At 40.4% G+C, this 23,533-nt stretch overlaps 3 protein-coding genes across 3 annotated transcripts in view; 2 read left to right on the top strand and 1 right to left on the bottom strand.

The window, feature by feature from the left end:
• Positions 1 to 397: 397 nt before the first annotated feature.
• Positions 398 to 4,539, top strand: UQCC6 (ubiquinol-cytochrome c reductase complex assembly factor 6). The gene is made up of 3 exons (XM_079993238.1): positions 398 to 565; positions 2,761 to 2,890; positions 3,522 to 4,539. The coding sequence occupies exons 2-3, from the start codon at positions 2,783 to 2,785 to the stop codon at positions 3,615 to 3,617; spliced, it is 204 nt and encodes a 67-aa protein (XP_079849364.1). The 5' UTR covers positions 398 to 565; positions 2,761 to 2,782; the 3' UTR covers positions 3,618 to 4,539.
• Positions 4,540 to 5,481: 942 nt separating this feature from the next.
• On the bottom strand, positions 5,482 to 17,218 carry HSP90B1 (heat shock protein 90 beta family member 1). The gene is made up of 18 exons (XM_079992420.1): positions 16,974 to 17,218; positions 15,662 to 15,761; positions 14,422 to 14,563; positions 14,217 to 14,333; positions 13,487 to 13,818; positions 11,562 to 11,673; positions 10,842 to 10,955; positions 9,994 to 10,110; positions 9,584 to 9,721; positions 9,340 to 9,417; positions 9,184 to 9,249; positions 8,278 to 8,547; positions 7,831 to 8,076; positions 7,609 to 7,745; positions 6,876 to 6,954; positions 6,499 to 6,654; positions 6,253 to 6,351; positions 5,482 to 5,759 (listed from the first exon to the last, which is right to left on the bottom strand). The coding sequence occupies exons 1-18, from the start codon at positions 17,020 to 17,022 to the stop codon at positions 5,730 to 5,732; spliced, it is 2,382 nt and encodes a 793-aa protein (XP_079848546.1). The 5' UTR covers positions 17,023 to 17,218; the 3' UTR covers positions 5,482 to 5,729.
• Positions 17,219 to 18,788: 1,570 nt separating this feature from the next.
• The window catches only part of NT5DC3 (5'-nucleotidase domain containing 3), a 46,764-nt gene continuing 42,019 nt past the window's right edge, over positions 18,789 to 23,533 (top strand). Inside the window, exon 1 of the mRNA XM_079992675.1 lies at positions 18,789 to 18,849. The gene's annotated coding sequence lies outside the window, so the exon portion shown is untranslated. The remainder of the gene's footprint in view (positions 18,850 to 23,533) is intronic.

Raw genomic sequence — 23,533 nt, 5'->3', positions numbered from 1 at the left:
AACTTCCCATGAGACTTCCTATGCTGCGAATAAAAAAAAAGCACACACACACACACACACATATATATATATACAAAATTTTATTTTATTTCAATTTTATTTTATTACTTCATCATGGACATAGCAAAAATAGGAGTGACTTGGTTCATTAGCCTTATTATAGCACTTCCGGTCTAAAAGCTAACGGCTTTCCTCCTTTATCTCCCGATGCGGAATATTTAGGGCTTTCCCCCCATATATACGTTACACTTTAGAGCAGGCGTAGAGCACCTAGGGCGAGAATTACAGCCATGGGCGTCTTTCAAATCTTCTCTTGAATGAAAAGGCTACATGAATGAAAAGGCTACATGCTATTCCACATTTCTATCTCTAGAGTGCTGTCAAGTTCCAGAAGAGTGATGGGACGTAACAGCTAGTTGTACACGTGACTTCTTGACGTGTGCGTTGTTCTTGCCTTCCGCGTCCTCTATTGGCTCCCGGTCCGGTCAAAGAGAACCTTCTTTCGGCTCGTCTTTCGTGAGATTAACCTCCGCCACCGACGAGCCAGCGATCAGGGCTGATGCAGGTAAGCGGGAACCTCAGGGCGGTGCTAGCAACCAGGGAGCTTCATGGAAGAAAAGCCGCCCCCCCCATCTCCCCCTTTCCGTGGGTAAGAGCCTAGCTTGCCTTTTGGCGTTATGGAAGGACACGCGTGTCTCTTGCGCAAGTTGTGTGTTTGTCACATGGCGGATTTGCTCGGTTTCTTGGGTCTGGGAGAACCGTTTGAGAGACCCACAGGCAACCCACTTCTCCCACCGTGCAGACTGCCGTTCATGAGCCTTTGCTTGATCCTTTGCAACTGTTACTTGAGGCGCAGGTGACCTGAGTCGCAGAGTGCTTTCTTTTCTTTCATTTTGATAATAATTTTTATTAGTTTTCAATTAGCTTCCAAGAATAGCCTCATTATAACAATACCAATACCAATTTACCAATTCCAATTTACAATTTAAAATTTACAATTTACAAGTTACAATACCAATTTACAATTCGCAGAGTGCTTTCCATCAGCTTTGGCTGGTGGGCCTTATCTGGAGAGGGAAAGCCCAACTACTGCTCTCTATGCTCTGGTAAACTCCAGGTTAGATTACTGCAATAAAGACAGTCCCATCTAGGGTGTGTTTCATTAATCCAAACGGATTGTACCTAAGGTATGTATCACCGTGGCCAGATCTGACATCTACAGGAATGGGCACAGCTGGCACACAAATTTATGCTGTGACAGACTAACGTGTTCTTTGTTTTCAGAAATTTTCCTGGATTGGAGCCCACTGCATGCCAACAGTTTCTTAAATGTGCATGGGACAGAAATTGCAGTCCCATGCACATCTACTTAGGACATACTCCCAAGTAATTGTGCAGCCTAAAACTGTTTTTCCATCTCTGTTTTGGGGATTTGGGCTGGGTGTTCATCAGTATGCAGATGATACCCAGCTCTACCTCTCTTTTAAATCAGAACCAGTGAGGGCGGTGAAGGTCCTGTGTGAGTGTCTGGAAGCGGTTGGAGGATGGATGGCGGCTAACAGATTGAGGTTGAATCCTGACAAGACAGAAGTACTGTTTTGGGGGGACAGGAGGCGGGCAGGTGTGGAGGATTCCCTGGTCCTGAATGGGGTAACTGTGCCCCTGAAGGACCAGGTGCGCAGCCTGGGAGTCATTTTGGACTCACAGCTGTCCATGGAGGCACAGGTCAAATCTGTGTCCAGGGCAGCTGTTTACCAGCTCCATCTGGTACGTAGGCTGAGACCCTATCTGCCTGCAGACTGTCTCGCCAGAGTGGTGCATGCTCTGGTTATCTCCCGCTTGGACTACTGCAATGCGCTCTACGTGGGGCTACCTTTGAAGGTGACCCGGAAACTACAACTAATCCAGAATGCGGCAGCTAGACTGGTGACTGGGAGCGGCCGCCGAGACCATATAACACCGGTCTTGAAAGACCTGCATTGGCTCCCAGTACGTTTCCGAGCACAATTCAAAGTGTTGGTGCTGACCTTTAAAGCCCTAAATGGCCTCGGTCCAGTATACCTGAAGGAGCGTCTCCTCCCCCATCGTTCTGCCCGGACACTGAGGTCCAGCTCCGAGGGCCTTCTGGCGGTTCCCTCACTGCGAGAGGTCAAGTTACAGGGAACCAGGCAGAGGGCCTTCTCGGTAGTGGCGCCCACCCTGTGGAATGCCCTCCCATCAGATGTCAAAGCAATAAACAACTACCTGACATTCAGAAGACATCTGAAGGCAGCCCTGTTCAGGGAAGTTTTTAATATGTGACATTTTAGTGTATTTTTCATCCTTGTTGGAAGCCGCCCAGAGTGGCTGGGGAAACCCAGCCAGATGGGCGGGGTACAAATAATAAATTATTATTATTATTATTATTATTATTATTATTATTATTATTTGCTGTGTGGCTTTGAGCAAGAAAAAGCACAGGAAGGATGATAGTAAAAATGCTTTTCAAGCGTAAGATGTAGCTTTGTTTCAGGAATGAGGGTTGTAGTAGGCAAGTCATACTAGTGTAGTAGATCCGTTGTAATCAACAAACTTAAGTTAATCAATTGAAATCCATTTTGAGCATTATTAGTTGGATACAGCCAGCGATAGGCACTGCCAGAACGTCCAGCATCTTGTGTTTCTATCCTGGACTTCATCATTTTCCTTTTATGTCATCAGAGTTCATGCCATTTCTTCACTAGTCAGTGTCCTCGTCTTCCTCTTTTACTTGTCTTCCAGTTGCTGCTAGTAGCTCTTGGCTATGCCTGCAGGAGTAGCTTGGCCTCGCTACCTGAAAATGTTCAGTGCAAGTATGTTGTCCATGTTTGCTGGTGCAGAAGTTGTCCATCGATATTACAGGCCTGATCTTGTAAGTGGCTTCTCCCCTCCCCACACCATTTATGTATTGGTTTGTTTGAAATAGTTGACCTTTCAACTTCAGAAGGACCCCCAGGACAGCTTACATCAAACAACACAGTAACACTGGGCATACACTTATTCCCCAATACAGCTCCGAGAGGTAATATATCTCCCAAGACTGTAGGTTGTGTTTTTTACTGTCCGTCCCAGGACAGACAGTAACCTAGGCCTTAGATGAGCTGCTGAGCAATAATAATTGGATCTTCTGTTGCGTGGATGGCTTTGAACACCTTACTCTTTTCCCTAAGCCTGCAGATCTGTGTCCAAAGGCAGTTCAAAATATTCCTTATTGTTTTAGCTTTTTATCCATTTTGTGCATTTTGAAATGGAGCGTGGGGAATTTTTGGCCCTCTTGATGTTGCTGAACCTATTATCCCTGCCCATTGGCTGTGCTTGCTGGGGCTGATGGGAGTTGTAGTTCAGCAATACCCAGAAGCCCACACCTGGGTTAGAGCTAATACCTTATAATGGGTCATGACCTAGAAGTTTCCACTAAGAGTGCATATAATCAAAGCTATAAATTTAAAAACTGAACTTGTGGTTCTTGGTATCAGTATGACTTGCCTTTTTTCTTTTTTTAGACAATACCAGAAGTTCCTCCCAAGCCTGGAGAACTCAGAACCGAACTATTGGGGCTCAAAGAAAGAAATCAGGAAGTTCAGCGTTCACAACAGTGATGATGCAAGGATTATGTTCCTCCATGAACTGCTCTTTAGTATTTATAATTGAACCTGTGCAATTTCAGAGTTTTCTGACAACATGGGCTTTACAAGTCATCTAGTGTATGCCCATTTTCTGGAGTCAAAATGTTTTTACTCCCTCCCATGCAATACAAGGCAGTCTTTTACTTAGCTGTCTGGTTTGTCTCAATATGTACCTGCAGCATTGCTCTCTACATGAGGCACAATATGCCAGGACTATTTTCCCCCCTTTTCCTTAAAAGAGTTTCTGTAGGTTTTTGATGAGGTGTTAAGCTTTTCTACCCTTCTGCTGAAAAAGGTCTGCAGAGTGACTTCCAGAGATCAATGAGCCAGGTTGTCAGCCCAAGGGCAGGGACTAAGATGTGACACAAGAGAAAAAGGTATCTCATAGAATAGGGACACCGAGGATCATCAACCCCCTGCAATGCAGAAATATGCAGCTGTCCGTTCAAGTACTAGTTCTTGGTTATGTATTTGGTTAGTGTCAATCAAAACACCTTCTTGGAAAGAGTTGCAATGCACTTGCAATGGACCTTACAGACTGGCTATTTGGGGCATAGGAAGAAATCTGCCAGCATCTCATCAGCTCCTCACCAGAGCAGATACATCCATTGCTGTAGGCTGCTCACCATTCTATAATGGGCTTCCAACAAGCAAGGGTGTCAGCCTACCTTAAAGTGGATGTAATGGAGGTGGATTTGCAGGTTGGGGCCTCGTAGGTTCCAGCACTGCAGCCTGTAGTAAAAGGCAGCAAAATGACACCCACTAAAGAACAGTTGGTTCCAATGGTGAGAGGGTAGCCCAGTTGATGAAAATAATGGGGACTGGAGATGGATGGTTGCCTCCTTGGATTTTCACTCCCTAAAAGTGGTGCTGCAATAAACTCATGTTTCACAAAGCTGCGTGAAGTGTGCTTTCTGTAGGCAAGCCTTAGGCTACAATCCTAATGTATCTACCTCACTGAGTTCACTAGTACTTCTTGAGTAGAAATTGTTATGATTGTCCTTTAAATCTACAGTATATTAAGAGCAGCCAGTTTAATATAAGGTGTCTATAGTTATCTGCTGTACCAACTACTTTTTTCCTGCAGTGGAAGGTATCACTGCTGCTGTTCAGGATCTACCACCTTATAGATTGACATACATTCTATATATAAGACCTTGTGGACGAATTCAGAATTGACAACTGATACAAAGCTCAACTTGTCATGTGACTTTTTTTGCTGCCTAGCTCCTCAGTACAGTGCATCGTGTAGGCTGTAGTTCCACCTTCCAGCACCACAATTTTCCATCTGTGAAGTTCCCATTGTTGCATATCACTCATAGACATCTTAATTATGCAAGAAATGAGTGTTCAGGTTTGTTTGTTTTTTGTTCTGAAACAGCAACTAGTCAGGTCTTGTTAATAAATGAGGTCCACTATTTTCATACAAAAACAGGGAAGTAATTTAATTTAACCTCTTTTAAAAACATACAGAACCTGGAAATTAATTGGGCATTCTACTTGTTTGATGAAGTACAAGTAATTTAGAACCTGCCTATTATAGCTGTGAATAACTTCTGTTGTAATAGCAGAATTGACAAAATAGCATCGATTCCTATTTCCAATCCCCTATATTTTTAAGTAATTATGTTCTGGCTTCTGAATAGTGTACACTTTCTAAAACACAGATGGTGCTCCATACCATTATCAGTTCTGATTATTAAGCATCTCCTGTAAAATGGTTAGCAGGTTTTCCTTTCCCACTTTCCTTCCATTGTTTCTCTTTCAACAAGGTTGTTGTACTAAGAGACTAACTGCTTAATTTCAAGGTAAGTAAATAAGCACCTCCGCTGCCCCATACAGCAAATGGTGTGAACATTTTAATTTTGTACACATGACAAGATTTTACACCAAGTAGTCAGTTAAATAGTACAAATTTACATTGTGAGGAATGTTTAAAAAATGCAACTTAAAAAATTCTCTCCTGCCCATAACCCTAAGCCTCCCCCCAACATTTTACATTGAAAAAAAAAACCAAACCAAAACAAATTTAGTTCACATTCCTGCTTCATCCCAGACACAGGATACTATTTGTGAGAGTGCATTTTACAATTCATCCTTTACATCTGTGGGCTCCTGGAAGAGAGACAAAGAAAAGACTTAAGTCAAATGCTTCAAGGCACAAACACTTGCCTATAAAAGAATGGACAAGCGTCTCAACATTATTTCTAGGCCTACTATTACGCAGTATGCCATTTTTTATTCCTATTTGCAAGGTTTACATTACTCAGCTTTAGAGCAGGAATAGCCAATGTGGTGCACTCCAGATACCGATTCCCAGCTTCCATCATTCCTGACCACTGGCCATACTGGCTGGAACTGATAGGAAGTAGAATTCAGTAACATCTAGGACACCACACTGGGCCAGAGCAAAAACAGTACTCCCAATTATTAGCAACTTTAAATGAGTCCAAACAGTTTGCCTCTATGTTAGGCCTGCTCTAATCAACAGAAACACAAGAATGTATTATTTGGATAAAGGGAATGTGATGCCCTTTTGAAATATACATATTAGAATTCCATTTTCAATTATGTAAAGTTTTGCGCCATCCCACACAATAGCACTAACCTTTGATTCACTGTCTTCAGCATCTTCATCAGCTTCTATTTCCTCTTCCTGTTCTACCTCTTCAGCAGCATCTTCTGGTTCTTCTGGCTCTTCTTCCACCTTTCAGAAATAATTTTATTTAGTGAACAAAAAACCAACCAAAAATCTGCCAAAATACTTTACTGAATACCACTGTGCTTCTTGAATGAAGAGCCAATTAAACTGAATTGAAGGCTTATGCCAATTGCCCTTGACATTTTAACCAACCTTTTCTTCTGGGTCAATGTTCAGGCTTAGACGAAGCATTCTTTCTACCCTTTCTCCATATTCCTTTGTATCGGGTAGCAGATACCCTGATCTTAGGGTAGCAGTCTCAAATAAAACCACAGCAAGATCAGCAACTGTTTGATCTTCTTCATTTTCCTGAGAAAGAAGCAAAAAATTAGCACAACAAAATGAGCTTGTGGTCACTGGGCTGTCATACATGTAGCCAAATAGGCTGCAGCATGAGTTACCCAGCATTTGGTATTTTGTTACAGGTGGAAGTAACAAAAGTTACTTTAATACAGCTTCTAAAGGTAGATTTCAAGTAGGTCCAGCAGGACCTGACAATACAGATGCCCAGAATCCTGGAACTTTCTTACCTGAATACGTCTGAGCATGTCTTTTATGAGGGGATGCCTAGGGTTTATTTCAAATGTCTTCTTTTGGCTTGCATAGTAACTATAAAGAAAGAATATTTAACGTTAACTAAATGCGGTACTTTCGTATGAGACTTTCAAAAAGAAACTTGCTAACCAGTAAAGATACTTAAAGAGGCAACCTTGAGTTGTTAATTTAATCTTAAGCAAAGACAACATTGCAATTTGTAGGAAGACTAAGTGTTGTGCAGTGCAATTGTCCGTATGTTTATTCAGAAGCAAGTCCCACCTTCAATGGTTTTCACTCAAGATGACTGTGCCTAGGATTGCAGTCTAAGTGTAAGAAACTGCCACAGTGTTGGTATGCATACCAAACTTGCATAGAAAATTCACTTCAGAGCCTCTATATCAAACTGCAAAATGTTTAATATGAAATGTTCCAGAAGGCATTTTTGAAATACTGACTATTTGCATTTACATTGCTTATGGGATAGTTTCCAGTTGCAATGCCAAAATCTCCCTCTCAGCTAGCAAGTAAGTGACTTGAGTTCTACGCTACAAGGCCTATGAGACCTTGAAGCTGGGGTAACAGCAAGACAGCTTTATGATCAGCCAGGTAATATAGCCTATAAGTTCTAGATGGGAGTGCTTTATCCAGAAGACTACTGGCAGATGTTATGTTTGACTTATAAATTCTTTAACTAGAAAGCAATTAGGAAAAATTCTAAATACTTACTTTGTAGAAATGTCTTTGCCTGTCTGGTAAGCCTGAGCCTTCATAATTCTTTCCATATTGCCAGACCATCCATACTGACTAGCCACAAGAGCACATGGAGACTGAGTTAACCGTTGAGACAACACTGCTTTTTCAATCTGAAAAAGAAATATTGTTGTGAGTTCAAACGTAGCACAGAAATGCACCAGTAGAAGAGTATGAGTTTCCTTAGTATGTACATACCTTATCCTTCAGAGCTTTATCTTTCATCCAGTTTAGAAGGGGTTCATATTCTTTTTCTAAAGCTTCACGGGCTTCCTTCGATTTTTCACTCTCCTCAAACTTTACTCCTTCTTTAGCTACATTCTGGAACCTTTTGTTATCAAACTCTGGGAGAGCCTGAATGCAATATTCATCTACCGGCTCAGTCAGATAGATTACTTCATAGCCTTTTTTCAAAAGTCGTTCTACAAATGGTGAAGATTCAGCCTACGAAGCAGGTGTATAAAATACTAGTATAAGCACACAGTACTGCAAGATCCAAAATGCTGAATGAGGTATTCTTTCACTACTAGCATACATTTATCCAGCCTGAACAAGGCATTAGTCTTACTTTTCTAGAGATATAGCAACACTTTCTGCAATGGAAGTTACAATCACAGTAGGATTCAATGATGAAAAATGACTGACCTCCTTTCTGCTTGATCCAGCCATGAAATAGATTTTATCCTGTTTCTCCTTCATTCTTTCTACATATTGGTCTAGACTAGTCAATTCGGACTCATGGTGAGAAGTTTGGAAGCGAAGCAATTTTGCTAGACGAGTGCGATTTGAATGATCCTCAATAACTCCAAGTTTGATGTTTGTTCCAAATTCTTTCCAGAATGTTTCATTGTATTTTTCGTCAGCGATCTTTTTAATCATATCAAGTGTTTTGCGGACAAGTTTCTTCCTGATAACCTAAAAATGATTGAAAAAGGACACTTGCATATGACAGCTTTCAAGAACATCAGGAGTTTTGAAACTCTGCAAGTTGTTAGGTCAAGATGCATTATGATGCATTCTTATTAAATATTCCTATTAAAACCAACCCTCCTGTTTTTTGCTAATACAGACCCATCTGCCTGTTGTTTATGGCTTAACCCTTGAATAAAGGAGAAAACTCCAGCTCTGCCTCTAGACAAAAGGGAGATCTTCAGAGTCAAACCAATTGTTTATATCAGGGGTCAACAAACTTTTTCAGCAGGGGGCCGGTCCACTGTCCCTCAGACCTTGTGGGGGGCCGGACTATATATTTTGGGGGGGGGGATGAACGAAGTCCTATGCCCCACAAATAACCCAGAGATGCATTTTAAATAAAAGCACACATTCTACTCATGTAAAAACACCAGAAAGCCCCCACAAATAACCCAGATATGCATTTGAAACAAAAAGACACATTCTACTCATGTAAAAACATGCTGATTCCCGGACCGTCTATGGGCCAGATTTAGAAGGCAATTGGGCTGGATCCTTTAGTTATTTTTAAGTTCTACAACTCATGCTCTTAAGCTACATTAAGACATCCCCTGAAAGCTCTTGCTGTAAATGACGTACCTTTAGCAGTTTGTGTTGCTGGAGGGTCTCACGAGATACATTTAGAGGAAGATCATCTGAATCTACCTGCATTTAAAAAGAACATTTTATAGAGAGGCATAGCAGTAAAATTGGAGTTGAAAGTTATCACTGGACGTTATTTCTGAAGATACTTACAACACCCTTGACGAAGTTAAGGTACTTGGGCATCATATCATGGAAGTCATCTGTGATGAAAACTCTCCGGACATACAGCTGTAAGACAACAAAGTTATTAATGATCGTTTCTGCAACTGTCTTTTTAGGAAGCTAAGCAGGGTCTAATATGGTTTCAAATTGGATAGAGGACTGCATCTTGAGATTCCTGCATTCCAACTCTACAATTTTATGATTCTAGGAAGAAATTTACAACATTTTTTACCTTTATAAAATCACTCTTTTTGGATCCATATTCATCAAATAAGCCACGTGGAGCAGTTGTCGGAACAAACAAAATGGACTTGAATGTCACCTCTCCCTCAGCAGTAAAGTGAATGTAAGCCATGGGTTCATCAGTCTCCTGCAATAAAGTTACACAGAGTTGGTGCTTTCTTGATTCAAGTCAAGATCTAGTTTTTTTTAAGTGTACCTCATACAGGCAGCAAGTTGAGACCACAGCATGGCAACTATTCTAAGTACTTTCATGGTTATCTTACTAAGCTCTAGACAGGTGCTTGAAAATCAGCTTACCAATTTCATCCAATCACATTTACTCATGCCCCCAACCCCATCAAAGCAAGTTTTGACACTGCAGTTTATTTTTTTTATCCCAATATGCTAAAGCAAGCACACCTTAGAAAATGATTTGTAGAAAGCCTTGTATTCATCTTCTTCAACTTCTTTAGATGGTCTCTGCCAAATGGGCTTGATGTCATTCATAAGCTCCCAATCCCATACAGTTTTTTCAACCTGCAAAGTATTTTAGCATTATTTGCAGAACTCAAGTTTTTACATGTCATGTAAGTTAAATGGTGGCAGCTGTCTACACCCTAGCTGGCATGGTACTCAACTAAATATGCATCACACAAACATAATAGTTGCTTTTCCTGTCATGTCAGTAATTTATGAATTTGGAAATGACAAGAAAAAAAGAGGACAGAGTGTTGAGACTGTTGACAACAATCAGTATCACTCTACCTATAGATGTACTTGCCTCTGTCTATGCTATTTGTATTATTGGGCCAAAGAATCAGAAAAATATGTGACCTGAAACAAAATGCTGCCGAGTAGAATGCTACTGTTCAGGATTTTACCCTTTCCCCAACATTCTCTAAACACTGAGGATGCCCAGGCTTCATGGGACTGTTTTGGGGTCACCACCCATGCAACTCTTGTTCTTCCAAAAAAGAAAAAAAAGGCATTTCTTCAAACCTTTGTGTACCTCCCTCTACTGGGAGGCTAGTGACATTTTGGCTAAAGGGGAAGCACCCTGAGAGCTAAAAACCAATAGGTATCTGATTTTATTTCAAATGTTCTGAAACCACTCTCCAAAGAATTGTAGCAAATAGATTTTTCATCTGGAGATATGCAACCCTAAACCTATGTATACACATCTTGTTTGGATAACCTTACTAACTCAGCCAATTCCATTTGACAGCTGTTTTAACATTAAAGGCATGTATAACGTGAAGAACTATTACCATCTTAGTTTTTGGCTTTTTGTCTTCCTCTTCTTCCTCCACTGCAGCTTCTTCATCTGTTTCCTCTTTCTCCTTCATTTCTTCTTCCTCAAGAGGTTCTTCTACAGTTTCAGTCTGCAGAAATAGTTAATGTTGCATTCATATATTTTATTTGGTGAGAAATGTTTAATTAAATAGGGGAATATTTGCTAAGGGTGTAAAGTCCACCATGAGCACTGAAAATTGAGAATTGAACTTTAGCAAGTATGGCTGTAAGTATTCTACAGATATCCAGCAGAAGAACCACATGCTGAACCATACTATTCACTACTACATGTAATTCTTAAGTGTATTAAGACTAAGTCATAAGTTTCCAATTGTCTAGCAGCCACAATATTGAAAGTTAATGGTGCTTCAGCTTTTTGAGTCTTCAGTAAATCAGAGGCATCCTTAACAGCTTAGTGTTAAAAAGCGCCTTGTAGATACTACTGTATGAACTGATCCAATAAGAAGCCCTCTGGCTACCGGGAGCACATTTCAACATCAATTACAATGTAGACAGAGAAACTATCTTGCTTGGTAGTCTCATTTGCTCAGTTGGGATCTATTGTTCATGTTAAACTGGTTTATCATAGATAATAGCAACACTTAAAGCTTTGTTTCCACAAACAATCTTTAAACTTTTATATAACTTATGTTCTTAGTATTTTACACAAGTCAGCAATATTTTAAAAAGTTTACCTTGCTACTCCACACATATATAGGGAAGTTTATGAACTGTGAATATTTCCTGACCAAGTTTTTAACTGTATCCAGCTCAAGATAGTCTGAAGCTTCTTCCTTTAGAACAAGACTGAGGAATAAAAGGGAAAATGCATTGTTTCAGTTCAAAGCAACATATTTTACATCAATTTGCTTTTCATTTAAAAACAACTACTTTACCTACAAGCTTCTAAACCAAGTTATCTGAACTGGAACACCAATAAAAATATTACCAGACCAGCTTTTTTACTATGTAAGATACAACTGGTACGTGCTACCAGCATGTTGGCAGATCTGTCTGGATACTCCAAATAACTATACATTTCTCTTTTCAAAAACAATTTTGCCTGATTTGAGTATTAGCAACCTCTCTAATGCTAATTTGCACTAGATATAACAATTACATTAGCTTTTGCTAATGAGCATATTCTAGGAGTAATAGGCTTCTAGAAGTTCCATTGCTAGAGAAGTTCAGCAACTTTAAAATCTGATAACATCGTTTGTAAGGCTGTTCTGATAATTTGGCAGAATCCAATTTTCAGCCACTTGCCATAGGAAGGGAAGAGAGCGAAGGGAATAATTTTCTAAGAAATTTCAGGACATGGCAGTTATATGCGTGTACATTAAATGTTACAGTTGTGAGACAGCTGTGAACTATGAAGACAAATGGCAAATCTTTGCTCTCAGTAAAAAATTAGAAATTCTTCCTTTCCCTGTGAAAGAGGCAAAAAGTTGGCGACCTCTTGAGGGAGGATAGAATGTCCTTAGATCACCAAGCAGGTTTTGGCAACAATATTTTCATCACAGTAAGGCCCTTTTTCTCTAGAATCCTCCCTTCTTTATCACAAGTTGCAACTGTAGCTTTTTGTTGGGAGATTCAAGAAATACACCAAGCTGCATAAGGAACAGATTAGATATTACACAGCCCTTGCAGGAACTTGTGCAAAAAGATGTTTTTGTCATTAATCTCAATCTCTCCAATCCACATGGGCCATTATTAAGTTTGGACTAGAGATGCTAACCAAGGTTGAAGCAAGTATGAAGCCACATTGTTAAAATTAAGTTTTAGAAGGCCCTACCTTTTGGTACCGTGCAACCAACAAGAATTCTAAGCAGCAAAACGTGCAGCTTTGTATACAAACTTAATTTTAATATGACTCTACATCTGATAAAATACGATCAGCTACAAAGTTACTTTCTAGGCAATTCTAATGATTTTCTAGGCAATTCTAATGACTTCATCTTAATGATTTTAATGAAGTTTTAGCTTTATATGTAACATTGATTACAGATGCTAGGGCATCTAGCCCCAAAGCCAATTGTTACCCACTGTCACATAGGATTAACACATAATTGATTAAAATCAAATTTTGCACTGCAACTTCAAATATATCCTAAAGGATGCAAAATCCAGTAACTAAACCATTATTTTACAACTAAAGTTTGCATTATTTTCACTGTACAAATACCTAAATAAATAACATATCGTAATTATTTTTACATGCTGGCTATCTGCATTAATCAAATTAATTAATCAAATTAATATTAACCAAGGTATTTAAGTAAAATTACATTAAAAATAAATTTAAGCACTGCACATTATTTCAACAGACCAATAACTAAATGCTTTTCTATTCCCTAGCAGCACAGTATAATTAGGAGTTTATGCTGCAGATGCTACAGCATATTATACTTGGGAAACACTATGCACTACTTTCAAAACAAGCCACCACATGTTGTAACAGTACAGAGTTCTGCAACTTGTTAGCAAAAAGATCAAAAAGCCGAGAATGCCTGGATAGGGAGAATTGTGCCTTCAGCCTTATTTTTGAGAATCTGGTGCAACAGAAGTCAAACATCTATACTTTCTTCTACCCATGAGTGAAAGTACTTGCAACACTTACGTTATAGTAGTGCCTCGTCCCAAGCTGTTTCCTCGTGGATCATCAATTACAGAGAATTCATTTGAGTCAGATTCCCAGATGTGTTGAGTGTCGTTGTTGTGCTTTGATGTGACAATAACCCTGTCTGCCACAAGGAAAGCTGAGTAGAAGCCAACACCAAACTGACCAATCAACTCAGAGGTTGACTGGTTCTCTTCCTGCATCTCAGTTATCTTACTTAGAAATTCACTTGTACCAGACTTGGCAATGGTACCCAGGTTTTTTATTAGTTCTTCTTTAGTCATGCCAATGCCAGTGTCTGTAACATGAAGCATATTCTTCTCTTTATCACACTGTAAAACAAACAAACCCAGTCTGAGTGATTTATCAATTTAACATATCACTGTTTGAATGGTCATCAATGTACATGACTTTATAACTGATTACATTGCAAGACAGTGCAGGACATTATATCTCCTACAGCCAGTTTTTTTCATTTATATGCAGTAAGAAAATAGCATGATGTCACTTCCTAATTTATGGATTCATACCCCACCAGGTGTTGATGGACTACAGCTCCCACCATCCTTGACCACAGGTCATGCGGGTGGGAGTGGGAATCCAACAGTATCTGGAGGACTACAGGTTTCCCACCCGTTTTAAAATATCTTCTCAAGAAGTAGCTTAAAGTTATTTTTAATAGTAACACACACCCTCCAAAACTGCTGAAGGAATCAAAGTGGCATCTTACCTTGATTTTTATTGTGAGTTCTTCATTACCAAGGAGAGCTTTTTCATCAGTTAGTGAAAGCAGTCGTATTTTGTCTAGAGCATCAGATGCATTTGAAATCAATTCCCTCAAGAAGATCTAGTGTGAAATTTAAAAAAACAGTCAGGTGCATGTACATACAAAATTTTTTATCAACTCTGTCTCATTATATATATATATAGCTTACCTCTTTATTTTTGTAAAGAGAGTTTATAATAAGCTTCATCATTCTGTTTACTTCAGCCTGGAATGCAAACTTTTCTGACTTCTCTCTAATTTGCTTTATTTGGGATGCATTTAAACCATCTAACTGAATAGACTCCTCTTCCCTGTAGACAGAAATACCAGGTTATCCATTAAGACTTTTTTTCTCCAAGTAGCAGTAAACTGATTTTTCTGCAAACATAAATGTATGTTCCTTGATGCAATTAGAATGCCTCCAATACACAGGCGAACCAGATGGCCCACTACACTAGCAGTGTTTCTTTTGTGCAAGCAGAAGGACATAATTAAATGTCACCAAGTTTCCTGACATGATCAATTGGTCTCAATTGATCCAGTGTGGTGTAGTGGTTAAGAGCAGTAGACTCGTAATCTGGTGAACTGGGTTCACGTCTCTGCTCCTCCACATGCAGCTGCTGGGTGACCTTGGGCTAGTCATACTTCTTTGAAGTCTCTCAGCCTCACTCACCTCACAGAGTGTTTGTTGTGGGGGAGGAAGGGAAAGGAGAATGTTAGCCGCTTTGAGACTCCTTCGGGTAGTGATAAAGCGGGATATCAAATCCAAACTCTTCTTCTTCTCACAACAAAGCCAAGCAGCTTGTAAAAGATGATGCTTCCTGTGGCCATACACATGCCAAATGCTACAGAAACAGCACTTGACAGGTTTATCCCCCCGCCACTCATGTATTATCAGGTTCTATTTTCGTTGCTGTCTATTTTCCAAGGTAGTTTTCTGATTTTGCATGTTCATGACATCTCTAGGTTGCAAAGTCCCAAAATACCTACACAATGGAAACCGTTGCTTCTTGTTTTATGCAATTGCAGTTTTCACTGCAAGCGAGTCAGTGTTAAATAAGAATTCAATGTCTTAGGCACACTAGTCCTCTTTTGGAAAAGTAAATATGCCTATTGGATTAAGACTTCATTTTAACAATAGTTTATTTAACAAAGCACCAGTACTCACAATTAGATTATGACCTAGAACACTTTGTGCAAGTTACTTTGTGTTTGATAAGGTAGCATTTTTCCAATTTGCCAGTTAAGAAGCTGGCAAACATTCCACAAGTATGTCAGTGTGCAACCTCATGAAGTCAATCATTTTTAAACAAGGTATTAAATTTGCACCGCAATCCCAACTACCTCTATTTGAAGGTTTGTTTCATTTAAAGCAATTTGAGTGTTGAAAGATGAATTTTAAAACAAACCTCTGAACAACTTCATCATCGGTTCGCGATCCTTCCCTGCTTTTACCAAGGTCATCTTCCACTGTGCCATCTACATCTACCTCATCAGCTTGGACTGAGGCTGCAAAATGAGTAATTTGAACACATTAGTATCAAATCAGTCACTCAAAGGAAACTTGCTGATCTGTACACCAGAAACAGGGAAACATCTTAGGTTCAAGTAGGAAGTGGGGCCCACCAAGCCCTCCATTCTTTGAATGATACAGGCTTGCACTACTCCAGATATTTGTTGCAACATCGATGTGGAATCTCTCTCAAATAAATGTGTAACAGGGTATATAGGAAGTGAAAACCATTTTGAATGAAAAAGCAAAGCTGATGAAGCAATCTCAAGCCACCCCCCAGCATTAAGTGTGATTGGCCAAGAGAGCCAACTGAAAGGGGCAGCACCACGGACCAGCTAGAAAGTTCTGTCAAATTTCAGACGGATGGTAAAGAGAAGCTGCTGCGCAAGCAGGCAGCAAATGATGGTCCCAAGAGAGAACAGTGAAGTCATCTCTCTGCTCAGCCCTCCTTGCTTAGTTAGCATAGTAGATGGAGCTTTAGGACAAACGTGCTGGGAAGCGACAAACATGGCTGCTATCCCCATCCAAGGCCCCAGTACAACGCTGTCTATTGGAAAACTAAGTTAGAATTACACTCCTCCTGCGGACCACTTTTACTTCATTCTTCACCCACAATGATGAATGACAACCCACCACAAAGGTCTCCTGCTAGGGCAGATATCGAAGTGTTCTTAATTAATACTTAACGGGGGGGGGGAAACCTCGCCTCTCCCCTAATCCCCTAGTCATTAAAAATCCTTTCAACCCCCCCCCGCCCCCAAATCCCTTTTTGATATACAGAGACTGAATTAACAAGCTCTTGACAACGGATCTTCCAACAGCCAAGTACATGCCACACACTTTTCGCACACCCGTTTCCTCAGCAGTTAAAGCGCCCCTCGGGACTGGCTGCGCGGTGAAGGCCTTGGGCCTCAGATTCAGCAGGAGATCATCAGAAAGTTAAGCCTCCCTGAGGGAGCACCGTTACACACACGAACTCTCTCTCTCTCAACCGCCGCCCACAATTTAAGTACCTTCCCCCTCACGGGGGGAGGGGAGTATGAAACGAGGACGTCCGTCCCCTCAAAAACACAATACAAACTTATGTCCTGAGGTAAATAGACTAAGCCCAAGGACAGGGCGGCTGAGGGGAGCTCGCGCCCTCAACGGTCCCGCTCGCCCACCCGCCGAACCTTCCAGAAACGCCTCCATCCCCCACCGTCGCTCACCGGCCAGGAGGAGAACGCAGAGGAGGCCGAGACCCCAAAGCGGCTTCATCGCAGCGGTGCTACCCTGGCGCGGCTACGGCGGCACACCTGCTTCCCACGCGCTCCCACAAGGAAAGGGACCGGGAACCGTCGAGGGAAAGGAATTAAAAGCCCTCCCCCCTCGCTGAGAGGCTTCCTTCCACTCGCGCCCCTTGGACGGCCAAAGCGACTAATCAACGTCAACCCGCCTCCCTCCTCTCAGGCTTATCACCAGAAAACGCCGCGGGGTGGGGGGGAAGAGCTCCCTCGCCCTGGCCAATGGCAGCGCACCACGCCAAACACGCAGCCAATAGGAAAGTTGGAGGGGAGGGGCGGAGTTCTCCCCCTGCCAATCGGAGCCTTCCAGGTGAGGGTTCCCGGCGCCGGAGCGTGGCTGGGAGCGATTGGCTGTTGCTATGCTGATGAGCCAATGGCTGTCAAGGGCGGGAGCTGCAGGCCTTAGTTACTGTCTGGTTTTTCAAATTACGTTTTTTAAAAGTTTGTTTGCCGGCTTTCTGTCTCTGGCTGTATCCCTGCCAACTAAGCATGAGATTTGACGTATTCTTTTTTTGTTTTAAAAAATGTACAGGTGCACGTTTTAGGGACCCGACCATGTACTTCCGGGGCAGGTTGGACAAAACTACTCGTTACTATGACAACTTTCACTTCCGCTTTCCTACGCCTCACGTCAAACAGATGTGATTAAAGTAGATAATCGGGAATGAATTAACAGGACGGCTGTTCTTCAGCATCAGTTTTCCTCTCAGAACTGTATTCTAGAGCTAGTTGTAAAAAAGTAAAAAGTTGTTGTAAAAAAAGGTCTAAAATAAAGTCTGCAAGGATGGTCCCATCATGCAATGGTGCATAGGGTCGCTGTGTAGGTGCAGGCCCACGATTGGTGTTATTCATGCTTACGTCATTACTGCTTTGCATGCTGGGACCGCCCTCTTACAATGCCCTGTGGGAGTTGTAGTCCTTTAAAGAAAATACATTGACTAGACTTGACTTTTTGAGTTTCTTAAAGGCATGGGACACCTCAGTAGGCGGACCGCTGACTTTTAATTTGAAACAGCTTTAATTTGATTCACGCATTAGGACAAAACACTGTAAAGATTTCCTTAAGTTTCATAAACTTTATCACCAGTACTGCGAGGGAACCTCAGCAAAAGAAGAATACAGAGGGTCTCTGATTCACTCCCTGGCATCTACAAGGAGGGCTGGGAATAGCCTTCTGCCTGAAGCCCTGGAGAGAGTCGCTGCTACTCAGTGTACACAATGCTGAACTTAATGTAAAAATAGTCCTACAAATAGAAAACTTGCACAAGGAGGAGAAGGCTAGGTTAGAACCTTTCTCCCAACCATCTAGTTTTCCATTTCGTTTTTGTTTGTGTGGTATGAGGAAGAACAATTCCTATCCTGTGAGACCCTACCTACACTGTGAAATAGTATAGCCCCATTAAAAGATTGATTGTATCAGTATTTTCTTGGTGCACAAGAGTGCACAACTGTTGCACGCTCCACACTTCTAAGCAATGAGATGTTGCAGAGGCTACACTGTTGGACTTGGTCCATTGGAGGAGAGAGCTGAAGTTTGCAGCGGCTTTGTAGTATTTGTTTTATTTATTAACATTTAAGTTTTGTTGCAATTGCCTGAATTTAGCAGCACTGAGCAGAAGCGTACTGTATCTGCTTGTAACGGCAGAAGATCTGTCAACTGGCCATTTTTCCCTACAGCTACTTGTTGGAATATGCTCAGTATGTAGTATTTCTGGTTGGGCTGACTTCTGATCTGACCAAGAACGACATGGACAGGTTTGCTGACTCTGTTAATTTACAAACTGGTTTTTACTATTTGCAGGTATGTATTACAAGTATTCATTAATTATTCTCCTTAAGATAATGAAATAAATATATTTGTTTTAGGAATGGTTAGATGTTGTTTTGATTTAATCAATCTGGTATCCAGGATTTGGGATCCTGGAAAAATCCAAACAGAAACTGAGCCTAGGTAAAAATGAAATAAAAACATTTAAAAATAGAAAGCCTGAACCTAAGATAGCAAGAGCTATACAAAAAGTATCTGGAAAACTCAGAAGAGAAGAAAGCAGCCCAGTGTAAAATTATTACAGGTAGCAATAATTAAATCTAAAAGCAAAGTTTTCCTTCCTGTTTGTGTGTTCCAGAGAAGAGATAAGGTACAGCACAAAAAGATATTAGAAAAAGCTGCTTGAGTATAAAAGAGATGAAGTCAAGGTGAAGTTCAGAAAAGAGACTGTCACTTCTCTCTGTTCCCCAACATCCTAGAAACCTTTTCCTGATTCCATTTTAATACCCCACCCCACTCTACCCTCGCTCACAACAAAACTTGTTTCTGTATTGGGGAATAGAAGGTGACCTGCACAAACAGTTTTCCATTGTTTTAGGAGTTATCATGATACAAGTCTTATCACGGTATAGAGAGTCTCAAGGTCGTCACCCAGTGCCTCACGGAGCAAAATGTATTCTGCCTCTTTCACACTAGTGCATTGTCTTAGTGTGACTAAGGCACTGTCAGCATTTCTTCTTCTCCTACACTCCAGAAAAACGTATCTACCCCTAGCTTAAGACAGGCATCCAGGGCTATTTCCATTAAGAGCCAGAGCTTGACCAAAGTTTTATTCCATTCCATAGTTTCAGCCTGCACATATTGCCCTCCTAACTCGCAGCCAAGCTCATTAGCACCACTGATAGCACACAGTGTTTGAGAAGCTTCTTTCATTCCTGCCATTTGAAGCTGCCAAAAGTTCTATCTAGATCACTGTTGTCTATTCAAGACGATCAGCAGGTCACTAGGATCCTTGGCAGGGATCTTCCCTTTCCTTCTGGAATTTTCAGTCTTGCTACTCAAAATTATTTTACCCAGACATGCCAGGAACTGAACCTGGGACCTTGTGCATGCAAAGTATGTGTTCTACCACCAAATTATGTACTGTGTTTTATCACTATTTAGACATGTTCCAGTTAACCACTAGAGGAACCTCCAACAACAAAAACACCTGCTTGCTTCTTCACACAACTAGTAAACCACAGTCTCAGAACTACAGCCCTATATTCTGACACTTGAGGTTTTAGCTACCAGAGTAAGGTTGTTACAGCAACATGTAAAATAGGACATAACTATTGCCACAAGACACTTAAAAAGTGTGATATGCAATGTTAATCAAACTCAGAGTAGGCCCATTTAAATCAATGAACTGAAGCAATATACTGTACTGAGTGTGACTTAGATATATATTGCCTTTGTGTCCAGATTTGCCTCCCGTGTTTATAATGTAGCACCCTGCTTGTGGTTAACACTTAGCTGGAATGAAATATTCAACGCAGCAATAGAGAAATTAAAATAATAATTTATTTGTCAGACAAATAAATATGAGGCACAGTGGTATATGGTTACCAAGCTCTGGCCTGGCCTCTTGCCATTCTGGCCAGCACTTATATTTCCTTAGTCCAGCCCCCTTGCTCCTCCTGTGGCTGCCTCTGTCCAATCAGCCTGGTTGAAATTCCTATTGGCTATTTGCTAGAACCAATCACAAAAGATACACCCATTTCCTCTTGCCTTTTATGGGAAATCAAAAAGCTATATATTCTTCTATCTATAAATGACAAATAAGTAGTAATATATCTTACATGTGTCTCAACAAGGAATCTTAATTACCAGCTCACCTCTTGCCCTCCTTGCCCTATTGCCTTCCAAAACAGATGGTTAATCTTGAATTTTTATCTTATGCATATGTCAAGGATTTTGAGTTCACATCAACATTGAGATCTCCTTCATTTGAAGGTTTCTAAACAAAAGGCCTGACAACCATATATCAGGAGTGCTCGATGGCGTCTCCTGTCTGACAAGGGGGGGGGGGGCTGGTGGCTGACTTAATTTCAGGATAGTTACAACTCTTACAACTATATGAAATAAGAATCTAGCATTTCTTAAATCCTTTGCATAATTATATTTAAACTAATATATTTAATACATAAATAACCTTTTAAAAGGAAAAGAAATCTTAAAAGGATCTTAGTTTAAGAAAGAAACAGCTTTAGAAAAGACTTCCCAAAAATGTTCTCTTTCTTTCTGCCAGCTCTTCTTCTCTTGTTTCTCAGCCTCAAAAATAGAAAGAAAGAAAACCTATTTTCTCCAGCCAAGCCAGTTGTCTTTTTCACTGCTCTTGACCTTCTTAACCTTAGGAAGAAGATATGGCTCATTTTACTATTTATCCACCCTTAATTTGTAGGGTCAGTGTAACCTTGGCTGTCAGCCTGTAATTCCCTTTTTACGACTTTGAGAATTGTTTTCTGCTATAAATCAGGGGGGGCCCTTGTCTAGGAGTAAAAACATTTTGCCAAGGTTTTTAGGCAACTGGTCTTCTGCCTGGCATGAAACAGAACATTTTTAAGCTCATTTTTAAAATACAAGCCCTGATTAAACATATAAGCTTTAATAAAAATGCAAGCTTATGATTAGATGCCTCAATAAGTCTGGGCTACTGAACCTCAAGGCCCACAATTTGCCTTCACTAGAGATATCTGAAAAGTGGGAATTGTCTTAAGTGTTTAATTGCAAATGATTAATTGATTTTGTGCGTGTGTAGAATACAAATACTGGATCCTGAACTGCAACGTGAACCAACCCTTAGTTTTCACAGAACATGTTGGCCTGGTAAATGCATATATATATATATATATATATATATAAATAATATAAATGATAAATGATATATATATTATTATTTGCCTTTTGATGTTCCATTTAATGAATTGCCTGTACAACGGTATATATACCAAGTACTGATATGACTTATTAAAAGCATTTGGTGTCCCATTAAAAAAGGAAGTTCACAAATTGTACCAGCAAGTGTCTCATGGATTACAAAATATTAATGTCATAGTCTCAGAATAAATGGTACAACACGTGCTTCTAGCTTCATATACATGGAACTAACTTGAAAGTTCAGAAAGTTACACAATTTGTCACCCAGAAAAACTGACACAGCGTTGTGTATCTCATTCATTTTCAAGGTGGCTTTCCTTATCTGCTATATATCTTCTCTATTGTTTTTCTCCATTGAACATTTGTAAACAGAAGTTTTCTCTCATTTATGCTGCTTACTAATTATTTGCTGCAGTGACAGAAGCTAAAAAACACTGGATACCATAATGTTTTATAAACTAACTCTTTTAAGTAAAGATCAAATCACTTAAGGGTTCTTCAGATACAGTACAGTAAACAAAAACAAGAAGTGGATTCCCAAATGCATATTTGGGCCATTTGCTTTATGCAAATGAATATTATGTGCAGGTGAAAATAGTTCACTATTTCAATTACAATACTAATACTCTGTACAGTATACACTATACATTTTAAACACATTCAAAATACATTATTTCCCTCAAATAATTCTAAGCACTGCAGTTTACCCCTCACAGGGTTACAATTCCCAGCAACCCTCAAACTACAGTACCCAGAATTCTTTGAGGGAAAGAATGTGCTTTGCATGTGCTTTAAAGATATAGTATGTATGCAGCCTGACATTATCAGATTATTGGGCTAGGGTTGCAGTCCCATACACTGCAGGTAAGCAACCTAGAGTTGTCCTACTCATCTATCCCTTCAGAGTTCATTCCTGTTAATCTGAGCCACTGCGATTGGGAATCCCCGCTCTCCTCATCTCCTCTCCTCCCAGACAGATCACCCTTTCCTCATTAAAGCAACAAAAGAACAGACACGCCCCAAATTTAAAACATATAAAACAATTGTAGCAGCGAAGTTGTCAGATGCACCAATAAGACTTGCACAGGTCAGGAACAAGCTTTTCTTTGCGTTTTTTCTCTCCCTTTGCAGGGACATGACAGGGCTCAACCTTTCTCTCTATCTTATCAGGTATTACCCGCTCCCCCTCTCTATCTCCTGCCACAAACAGCAGTTTCAAAGGGAGATTTCTTGTTATGTGAATATGCAAAAGGAAAAAAGTCCCTATATAATTAATTCATGGTAAAGCCAGTCGCATCACAGTTTCTCCTCTTTAACTTGAGGGTCCATATAGAAGCTGATTTAAAGTTACCTTTCTTTGTTTTAGGAAAGATAATAGCTGTTGATGACCTGGTTAGTGGGGTAGAAGTGGAAGGATCATTAGGCGCGAGTGATCATGCTCTTCTGAAGTTTACTATACAGCGGAAAGGAGCAGCCAAGCATACTAGGACTCAATTTCTTGACTTTAAGAAAGCCGACTTCATAAAACTTAGGGAAGTGCTGGGTGAGATCCCATGGACAGTAATACTAAAAGGAAAGGGAGTTCATGATGGCTGGGAGTTTGTTAAGAGGGAGATAGTAAAAGCACAACTTCAGGCAATACCAATGAGACGGAAACATGGAAGGTGCCTAAAGAAGCCAGGGTGGCTATCTAAAGAACTTTTAACTGAGTTAAGATTGAAAAAAGATGTGTACAAAAAATGGAAAAGGGGGGAAACCACCAAAGAGGAATTCAAACAAATAGCCAGCACGTGTAGAC

Source organism: Podarcis cretensis, assembly GCF_951804945.1.
Source record: "Podarcis cretensis genome assembly, chromosome: 10".
Lineage (NCBI taxonomy): Eukaryota > Metazoa > Chordata > Lepidosauria > Squamata > Lacertidae > Podarcis > Podarcis cretensis.
This window is presented reverse-complemented; position numbering and strand designations above follow the sequence as displayed.

Bases quoted from the DNA above. Each gene is read 5' to 3' on its own strand.
- UQCC6 (XM_079993238.1), top strand. From the start codon at position 2,783: ATGCCTGCAGGAGTAGCTTGGCCTCGCTACCTGAAAATGTTCAGTGCA. The intron at 2,891-3,521 runs GTAAGTGGCTTC...TTCTTTTTTTAG, and splicing joins GATATTACAGGCCTGATCTT to ACAATACCAGAAGTTCCTCC.
- HSP90B1 (XM_079992420.1), bottom strand. From the start codon at position 17,022: ATGAAGCCGCTTTGGGGTCTCGGCCTCCTCTGCGTTCTCCTCCTGGCC. The intron at 10,956-11,561 runs GTAAACTTTTTA...CTATTTCTGCAG, and splicing joins TATATGTGTGGAGTAGCAAG to ACTGAAACTGTAGAAGAACC. The intron at 5,760-6,252 runs GTTAGTGCTATT...TCTCTCTTCCAG, and splicing joins CTGAAGACAGTGAATCAAAG to GAGCCCACAGATGTAAAGGA.